This window comes from Micromys minutus (assembly GCF_963924665.1).
Source record: "Micromys minutus genome assembly, chromosome: 1".
Taxonomy (NCBI): domain Eukaryota; kingdom Metazoa; phylum Chordata; class Mammalia; order Rodentia; family Muridae; genus Micromys; species Micromys minutus.
Window position 1 is genome coordinate 25,971,303 of NC_137969.1, and position 10,082 is coordinate 25,981,384.

General features: G+C 51.4%; 1 protein-coding gene across 3 annotated transcripts; it reads right to left on the bottom strand.

Annotated features, from left to right (window-relative positions):
- Positions 1-1,153: 1,153 nt before the first annotated feature.
- Positions 1,154-9,360, bottom strand: MSANTD1 (Myb/SANT DNA binding domain containing 1; the record flags this gene model as incomplete). 3 transcript variants are annotated; one of them, XM_080921557.1, is made up of 4 exons in its annotated part: positions 1,154-1,394; positions 2,870-3,145; positions 6,601-6,865; positions 9,345-9,360. In XM_080921557.1, 4 exons carry the CDS (start codon positions 9,358-9,360, stop codon positions 1,154-1,156), a joined length of 798 nt encoding a protein of 265 aa, XP_080777683.1. The 3 variants fall into 3 exon arrangements, with proteins under 3 accessions (XP_080777683.1, XP_080777682.1, XP_080777684.1); XM_080921556.1 differs by lacking the exon at positions 9,345-9,360 and having other exon boundaries at positions 6,601-6,920; XM_080921558.1 differs by lacking the exons at positions 2,870-3,145; positions 9,345-9,360 and having other exon boundaries at positions 6,601-6,920.
- Between the last annotated feature and the right edge of the window lie 722 nt (positions 9,361-10,082).

The window sequence follows — 10,082 nt, forward strand, 5'->3', positions numbered from 1 at the left end:
ATGGTAAAGCCTCACTATCACCCTTGACCTCAGAAGTATATTCTAAGTCTCAGGGCAAACTGCCACATGTAAATATCTAACCCAACTTCACTGAATCCGGTCTTCTGGGGCTGCAACTGGCCTGGTTGCAAGGGGTGAATCAGATAGGCCTGCTTCCAGTCTTCTCTGTGGCCTCAAAGAGCCGAGGCCTAGACAACGAAACTGTGGATATTCAGTGTGGGGGTCCTGGGAAGAGCTTTTCATATGGTAGAATGGCAGTGGCAAGCTAGATCAGTGTGCTCGGCCTTCCGCCTAGTCCTAACAAGCTTAGAGAAAACAGAAACTTCTTCCAGAAGTGCATGGCTCTGGCTGAACTGGGTGATCTGGCTGCTAGCCGGCCGCTGGCAACAGGTGCTCTAAGGTGTCGTTCCCAGTGGCTGTTCCCTATACGGGGATGCGATGCTGCTCTTCCTTTCTCCACGTGATCTGGTTGTTCCTTCTGTCACAGGCCCAGCCTTTCCCTTGAGCACTCACTGTCAGTGGCTACTATTTCTCTGATGACTGAACGAAAGTTTCATAAAGCCAGGACCTATGCCTCACGTAGCACACCACTGCCATTGTCAGGACTCAGGTCAAGAGGCCAGGAAAGTATAAGCAGGATGAGTCATCTGGATCCTGTGCTAGCGTGGAAACAGATGACTAAGGGTGACTGGGTTGAGTTAGTACTGTGATAACTGGGTAGTTAGGGTATCTGCTACAGACCCTGTAGAGGAAAGCCCTGCCCCCCACAACGTGCCTCTGACCTAGCATTTTTGCTTTTGTCTACTGAAGAGAATCATCCAAGCCAGCAATTCCCCTTCCCCTTCATACCAGAGAGAGGAAAGTTGGCTTCCAGGCAATAATGGAAAGTATGTTTAATATCAAAAGCTGGTTCAAGTATCAGATAGTGATGATACTGGAGAGTGGCTTCTGGGATCTCCTCACTACCTCTCATTCTGGAGTCCCATTAATGCTGGAGACAGGGGTCCCAAGGTCTCCCAATGCCACTGGAGTCCTAGAAAGCCCTTCCGAGAAGCCTGTCCCCTTTCTGGAACCCTGGCTGGGTGGGCAGGACTCTGAGCCTGGGTGGGCCTCGAGACAGGACTGCATGGCACCTGGCATCCTCTCCAGTGGCCTAGACATTGGACTTGGCGATGATCTTCTCCAGCAGGCTCATCATTCGCTCCTGAAGCTGCAGGCTCTGAACCTGTAGGATGTTCTGCTGGTCCAGCACACGGCGCACCTCCCGGCATGTCTCCTCCATGGCGCGGCTCAGCCTGCGCTGCTCCTCCAGCATGGCCTCCAGCAGCCGCAGCTTCTTTTTCTGTAGGTGACAGCTCCGCATCTTGCGTTTCTTCACAGGACGTTCCTCTGACCTGTTGGGCGGAGACAAGTTGGTCACAGGGACTGGAACATGGGACCAGACCTTCCCGAACACCCCACTGTACAAATAGGAACACTGAAGCCTCAGGAGCCATATCTAGGACTCAGGCCTCAGCTCATAGAGGTGAGAAGGGGTCAGAGCTCACAGCAGAGAGAACAGCAGGTGATAGCCAGTGCTGCTTGTGGAAGGAGCAGGCAGTGCCAAACCCATCCACATCCCAGAGGGGGGACCATATAGGTAATGATCCTTGACAGCACCTCAAGCCCACTTAGCTGGTGGAAGAGCCCACTCCAGGGAGCAGCAAGGAGAAAGATGCTGGGCAGTGTGTGGTACTTGGTACTCTTAAGGGAAGTGAAGCCTGTAGCCCCCACTGGCCTATGACAGATAAAGAAATGGGTTCAGAATGAAGGCCTACCCTGAGCCCTCTGCCTCCAAGTATGCCTTTGGCAATGGGGAGGGGGAGTCAGACAGGCCACCTGGGCTCCTCCCCAGGAGATGCCCCATGGGTGCTCTCTGCTAGTCTAAAAGCGCTTGCTGACAGCAGGAGGCTGCCAAAGCTTACCAGACCCTAAGGCCTATTCGGGCAACTGCCAGTATCTGGTCTGTGCTCTGTGTTCTGAGCAAAGTGGAGGATGAGCTGGTCTTGGGGACAGAGCCCCAGGCAGCTGTGCCTGGGAACTGGGCTTGGTAAGCCATGGGAACAATTGGCCATAAATCTCAGGCTTCTCTGCTAGTTTGGTCTGGCTTTAGTAAAGACAGATTTTTGTCTGGGCCCTTCAGTGAGAAATTCCCTCTAGAGAAGGGCTTTTTGGGTGAATTAAGCAGATGTTCCAAGCCCTAGGGACATTGGGCTCTGAGACCTCCATGGAGACACCTTTCCTACCTTATCTGTTGTCAAACAGGCTTGAAAGCCCATAACTCAGAGCCATATTTACTAGTTTCTTCAACTGCCTGACTCCTCTTTTACCTTGGAAACCTATCCTAAATATTCCTTAGAAGTGCCTGCTCTGGATTCCACGGTCCAAAGCCATGGGTGTCTCCTACGTGTCCCCCAACTCAGAGTACTGTGAGCACCTTGCAGGCACAGGCATGTGGCTAACACAGGCCTGGAGTGTGACGGCAGAGAAGACAGATAATACAGGCCCTTCCCTGCTCAGGAGGTGCAGACCTACATCTCCATGTTGAGGACCTGATGCTGTGGTGGGGACCCAAGAAAGGGCCAATATTGGGATTTGGCAGGCAGGGAAGGCATGCATTGGGCCTGGCCCTGTGTCTTTTATCCTTAAGGAGTACTGGTTTGTCCCCATTTTATGGTGGGAGTCAGGGTCAGAGAGGTCAAAGAACTTTCCATGCAGCCAGTTCCTTGCTCTGAGCACTGGAGCTTTGGTCCCCATTTGGAAATAGGGTAGGGGGACAAAGATGCCAAGGTAGTGCTGGGTCAGGAGAGGGAGAGCGAACACACGCTACCTGAACTTAAGGGACAGTAAGCTGGAGGAGCTGTCGGAGCGATCGTCCTCGAAGCGGCCTTCGTAGGAGCACTGTGTATACGGTATGTACAGAGGGGTGGACTTAGCAGACGGCGACAGGGACGCCTCGGTCTGGGACGTGGAGGGCCCCGGCTGCTGGCCATCCGGCAGTTTGCCCTCACAGGACTCAGGGACCTTGGCCAGAATCCTATCAATGGCTAGGTAATAGGGCCAGTCCGGCGGGATGGACTCGCTATCTGTCATGCATTTTAATTTCCTGAAACAAGAGACACAAGAGCCGAGGTGAGAAACAGCAGGTGAAGCCTGTCCTGCCTGATCCTTGGGCAGAGTGGCACCCAGGGGGTCTAGGTCCCCAGAGGGAGCCATGCTGACCCAGGCGGGAGCCACTCTCAGCCAGCATGGCCTTCCTCAGCAATATCAGTCAGGCTCCAGGGGCCCTGTGACACTGGACAGAAGGAAGAGGCTTTGGGACCTGTACAGCCTTTGGGTTTCAGAAAGAAAACCCAAGCATGAACAAGGGTACCCATAGGTGCTGGGAGCTTGGGGCTGGTTCCTGTGGTCGCTATTCTTCTGTGGGTTCTAAACTGCAATGAACGGAGTGCTTTTTATTAAGTTAACCTTCAGTGATGAGACTGTGTGTGAGATACCAGCATAGCCAGCAGTTGTAGTCTACAAAGATGCTTCCAGGAGAGGGCCACAGGAGAACAATACAGTTCTGAGCCTGCATCTTGCACACACCCTATAATCTTGGACAGGTTCTTTAACCTCTCTGAGCCTTCATGTTTTACATAAGTAAAATGGGGATGAAAAAGTAAATCCTTTTTCACAAAGCTAAAGGGAAGATTTAATAAAATAATGTCTGGTAAACGGGGGTCTGGGTTCCAACATTGGTCTCAGCTGAACCTACCAGGATGATGTGTTAGGCTGTATCAATGTAATGCTGCCACCATTCAAGCCCAGAGCTAAGCCTGACCGAGCTCTCAAACCCACAGCCTGCCAGAGACTGTGGGGCTGGGTGGCCAGTGCCATCTTACTTTACCTCACACCCCACCCCTACTAGTGCCAAAACAGAAGGTCTGACCAGTGTGCCCGGTGCCTTCAAGACCCTATATGCCCTGTCTTCTCCAACAGATAGGTCCTGTCTTACTAAGAGGATTGTCACAACCCTGTCCTTGGTCATCCTCTAAGATCGGAGGGCTGGAGAGACTGGACACAGGTTGGTTGAATAGTTTTGGTCTGCAGAGAAAGAGGCACCATAGGAGCATTTCGGCCCTCAGGGCCACCTTGGGCCCATATGAGTTATGTGCAAAGGCTGCAAACTCTCTGAGTCTGAAGACGGCTGAACGAGCCCCCAACACGAGTATAGCCAATAATAAGGGGCTGCTGCCCAGGATAGACTACAGTTAACCAAAGCAGAGGCTGGCCTTGGGGAGTAGCATCAAGGGCCTCGGGGACTTTAACACATGGCATGACTGCATCAGAAATCAGAGGCAGGTCACAGAACAGAGCAGACTGCTCAGAATGAACAGCAGGCACCACCACCTGGGGACACAGGGAAGGTGAACTTTATTACCCTTAGTGCTATGTTGACCTTCTACACAGGCTCCTCCTCTCCAGAGAACCCCTGCCCCTGTTTTCTCCATTCCACTTAAGCCAGCCTACTCCTTGGAGCAGTGGGGACAGTCGGTCTCCAGTGTGGGAGTCTCATGTGGTATCCCAACAAATTATGTTCCATGGAACCTAGCTACCTGTTTATATTTCCTTTAAGTCAGAACCTTAATATAGAAACAGCTCTTGTTAAAAAAAAAAAAAAAAAAAAAGATGGCTGTGATGTTGGGAATGGATGGATAAAGAACTGGTCAGCTGTGAGGAGCCATGGTCTGCATGTGCTTCATAAATTTTGAAGTACTATGACTCCTACCCCTAGACTGCAGTGGCTGGCTTCTCTATGTCCTCACATCTCCTGGCTCACAACCACCTCTAGGAATGGAGACAGAATCCCTCCCCTATGACTCTGAGGGAGGCTTTCAAGATAAATAATGAATAATATAGCCAGACATTCTGAGCTACCGAGTCAAAGGGTAGCTAAGGAAAACAACCAGTGGTATCTCCCATCTCCCCCAGAAATCCCTTCTTCACCGAGCACTGGAACAGGACTATGGGGCACAAGTAAACCAGACAAGCCTTTGGCACGGTTGCTATCTCCACGGATTTACATCTGTTCCTGCAGGAAACAGACTTGGTCTCAACTCCCTCCTCATAAGACAGCCTTACATTTAACATCAGTTACATGCAATAAGTGACTCTAATGCCAACAAGCTTAAGCAGCTGCTGGAGCTGTGTGTTTTTACTTTCAGGCCAGCATTGGGGTCAGAAATGAGCCATGGACAAGACAGGCTGGAGGCTCTCTCACTTCTTCATGGCCCTCATAAGTCAAAACAGCAGTTTTAGTTTCAGGGTCTCATGGTCTGTCCAAGGTCTTGTTGGGCCATATCTCCCAGGGGTACAGGATTTATGGGCCAGGCAAGGGTTTCCCTCGCATTCTTGGGGATTCTCTTTACTGACATGGGCATGAGAGCTCCCTTCTTCCATGGATTCTGGCTGGGACCCCACAGATATGCCTGCGAGGCAAGGTCTGAACCAGCCTCCCCATCTGCCCAACTCACCAGATGAACCACTAGTACATCTGTGAACCCCACATAGCACCTCCTATCATGGGGTCTGAACACTATCTTAGGCAGCCCCAGGCCCAAACTGTCCTCTAACTACTGTCCTCCCTGGACACTCTCCAACTTCTACTGTGACACCTCCCCTCATAAGAGCCTTATGCACAAAACCTTCACTTCATATTTTGACCTTCATCCCACACACTACTTTCTCATGCCTCCAAAGTCCACAATCTGTCACTCATCCATGATCCCTGCCCTGTACTCAACTCTTTCCAGATAGGTCAGACCCACGCCAGCGGCTCTGGATGCCAGAGATGCTCCAGGCTATGAACTTAGTATCAGTGCCCTCTAGGCTCTCCTTTGGCTGCATGCTAGGACAGTCAAACTGAGAGGCAGCAAAGTCAGAGACACAGATGGGGAGTCCCCAACCTAGAGTCGTATGCTATCTGGGGAGCCCCTAAAAATCCCCTCTTACCAACCCTGGGTTGGGCTCAACTAGCTCTCTTGTCTCAGGGTTTCGGGGTCAGCCAGGCCTAGAGTCAAACCTTTTCACTCTAGTGTCAGTTTCTGTACATGAAACAAAGAACCCCATACCCTGCCCAACTTGGGTACTTGTGGTAGTTGAGGCAGGCAGAACCAAGCCCAACCCATACCCTGTTGAGGATGCAAGGTCACGGGATATGATGCTGCCTGTCTACCGCTAAGGCATCATGGCAGGTAGGAGCGGGTCTAGTGTCAGCCTTAGAGCATCCTTATGATGGTGCAGCTCCAGCCCTAGTCCCAGGAAGTTGAGCTGAGGACACTCCCAGACTTGTCACTTGAGAGTACATGATCAGTTTTTTGCTTGTGGGCCTCAGTCTCCCCATCTTCATGATAGGAAGCTGCACAAATGGTTTTGGAAGGCCATCTTGCCAAGTGGAGCTCTGACCTACCGGTGGACCATCTGGCTCAGACGACACACACCCTACCTGCCTCAGAGCAGGAAGTGGTGAAGATCGGAACAACCTGCCCAGACCCTCCCACAACCATCTCCCATGCTCACCGGTACTGGAAGGTCATGTTGGTGATTTTGATTTTGATTTCCTCGCCTAGCCGGCGCTCCCCAGTCATCTCAAAGAGCTTGCTGGCCATCTTCTCATACACCTTGGCATTGCGCTTGGTCTGCTTGAGCTCATCGAAGAACTCCTCCCAGACCAGCATGAGGCCACGCATCTCAGCATCTGTCCAGTTGCGGGCCCGCCGATGCTTCTCTGTCTGAGGAGACACAAGGTAGCCAGGCACTTCGGCTGCTGCCATGCTGGAGGCACCTGCAGGGTTAAGGATGGCACTCAGGCAGGGCCTCAGGCCTGGCCAGCGCACCATGGGCGAGAGGCAGTGCACTTGCTCACTCGCTTGCTCGAGGCAGCTCCACGCTCAAAATGGGGCCTACATCTGACAGGCAGGAATTTAGTTAAAAGCTTTTAAACGGGAAACGTCATTTTGATGTCATGTTTCCATAGCAACAGAGCAACTGCATAAGCTACAACAACAGAAACCTTTTAACTGAAAGCACGGGAATCAGGGACGCACTGACGGGCCATCAATATTGCAGTGAGAGGCCGTACTCAAACCCACTGTGGCTCCCAGCCCTCTTCCCACCCTGCTGGCCCTCTAGGCCCCAGAAGAGACTTACTTTCACTGCGTCTGACACAGGGGATCCAGGCAGCAGTCCCGCCTCAGCCCCACCTGGTTCATATAGGCTAGAGTCCAAGGAGGCACAAGATGGACATTATGCTAACATGCAAGTTCACAAGGGAGGTAAGAGCCCCCAGCACTGCCTCGATGACTGTTAGTGTGGTGAGGTCCTTGCTGAGAGGTCAGAGGACTGTCAAGCTGTACCAGAGCGGGCCCTTGTGAGGCCCTGCCTCCTCCTCATTGACTCTGCTTCTCCTGTTCTGCTCTTGCCACACCCTGAGTGTCAGGTTGTGTGGGTGCTAGGAAGCCAAGCAAGCCAGAGCTAGGCCTCGCATGTCAGAAGGACACAGATGCTGACCTTCATCATGGGAAGCAGGAGCATAGCCCTGATGGAAGAGGCAAACTGAGCTGAGCTCAGGAGGCCCATCAGGGAAAAGGCAGCAGGCGGAGGGCAATGTCAGAGTCCCGAGTGGGGCACATTTCATGGCTAGTTCCCAAGAGACAGTGCAGTGTTGGGGTGGGGACAGACAAAACATCAAGATGAGGGGTTAATATGTCCACAGGGCTAGGCAGGGACCTCAGGCTGAGGAGCCAGCAGGAGAGCAAGAGTATTGAATGTGGAATCTGCAGAGGGAAAAGTTGTCACGGGGCATGAAGAGCTAGCATCTGAAAGGTAAGTCCCAAGTGAGACATGGGACCTAGACCCTCATGCTAGACTGGCTGGGGTGAACACACAGATTCTGGAATCTCTGGACCCAGTACATATCCCAAGCAACTAGGCTAAAACTCTCTGGTCAGCAGAACAACAGTGATCATTGGCTTTCCTCCTGCCTGACCAAACACAGGAAGAACTCAGCCTGGAGAAAGCAGTGCCTCTGGGATTCCTGTGTCTACTGTAAGGTGCACAGTCACTAACTTATTGGGTGTGGGGGGGGGTAGTGACTTGAGTTCCAATCCAAAATGAGAAATGAAAAGGCAGCTGAGGGCAGCCCCTGGAGGTCTTGCTATGTCACTTCAGGTCAATGCTAGGTTTCCTCTCTTATCCTTGGGAGTCACTTAGGGATTTCCTACCGCTGAGCTAGCAGATAGATACCCATGATTGTTCCATTTCTCCTAAGAGTACTCAGAAGGTCTACAAAAACTCCTCTTACTGTTAAAGCCCGTACACTACCGTCTTACTGGTTCGCTGCTGCCCCCTAGTGCTGAGCGTGGGACCTGAGTCTGGTTCTCAGAGCTCAATACCTAGAAAGTGCCTCCTTCCTCCAGGAAGCTCCCTGTTCTTTAGGCTGATCAATCAAAAGATTGATCCTTGAGGAACAGGACGACTAGGAACCTGCCTTATTGTTCCCACAGACAGCATCTCCAGATAGCAGGGAAACACACACCAAGCATGACCTGGGGCCCAAGAACTCAGTATGTATGAGTTCTGACTTGTCTCTGCTTCCCGAGTACTGGGATTAAAAGTGTATGCCTCTGTGCTTAGTTTTGAGGCGCTAGCTTTTGAATCTAGCTCTGATTCTGTGTGATCATAGCAATGGATTCCAGCCGCAGTGTCCTCATCTCTGTACCATGATAACAAGAACTAGGTAGGTGAATATAAACGACTCAGCAAAATGCTGGCCACAGAGCATAACCTCTTCAGGGATATGGGGAGGTCCTAGGTTCCCACCTGGCCATCTCTTAGCTCTTTCCGCAAATTGCTTTAGAGTCTCTACAGTGTTCAAAGCTAGCTCAGTGGCTAGCTGTTGGCTGATGGATGTCACTGCCATTACTCAGGATCCTATGTTGGCTGAAGAGAAAACATCTATAACAGCTGCTTGCCCAAGTTTCAGCTTGGCGGGAGGCATTAGAGCCAGTTTGGCAGGAGATACTCCATAACCAATCAACACTTTGGTTGACACCTAAATGGGGAGTAAGATGGGTTCCTACCTTCTCTTCTCAGGCATATGAGCATCAGCAGCCCCAGGTACAAAGTGGCCTCTGTAGAGGCACCTCCTAGAGCAGAGTCCTTGCCTGGCTTCCAAGGACAAGAATGACCAGGTGTTTGTCCAAGACTCAGGTGCCCCTACCTAGGGTGGGACATGCTTCTCTATTCAGGGTAGAGTTCCATACCTTGACACAGCTGCATGGTCTGCTAGGACCCTCAGTTGTCACGGGATGAGGAAGCAGGAGGCTGAGGACTAGGCCCCCAGTAGAACCTGAAGGAAAAGGGGGCAGGTCAGCTTTAGCAAGTGTCTCTTAAAGGCCAGGCACACTGAATGGGGTCAAAATTGGTCCTTCTGTGAAGCTGGTGAGACCTATGTAGGCTCTCTGGGTCTGGTTTCCCTTCTAAATAATGAATCTGGGGTCAACCTAAAACTTGATTTATGGAAACTGTTCAACCAGGCTTGACCAGGGTGATAACAGCCAAGCTCAGCCTATATGAATAGAGACCGGAGTAGAAAATGGGCAGACCCATGGCTACAGCTGCTTATGTAGCAGAGGATGGTATTGTCCAGCATCAGTAGGAGGGAAGCCCTTGGTCCTACGAAAGCTCGATACCCCAGTGTGTTGAGGTGGGAATGGGTAGGTGGGGAGCATTCTCATAGAAGCAGTAGAAGCAGGGGAAGGGGAATGAAACCAGGAAAGGGGATAACATTTGAAAGAGGTAGCTTGGAGAGATGGTTAAACCATCGCTTTGTTTTCAAATTTTTAGTCAAAATCTCTTGGCCTTTGACCTTATTGATAGAGGCAATTTATAAATGACTCTTTCCCAGCATGTGGCTAGCTCGCTATCTTAGCCTTCAGCATTTTCCCAAGTTAGAACACAAGAAGGGCCTCATTTGACCAGAGGACCAAACCTTAGTGTTC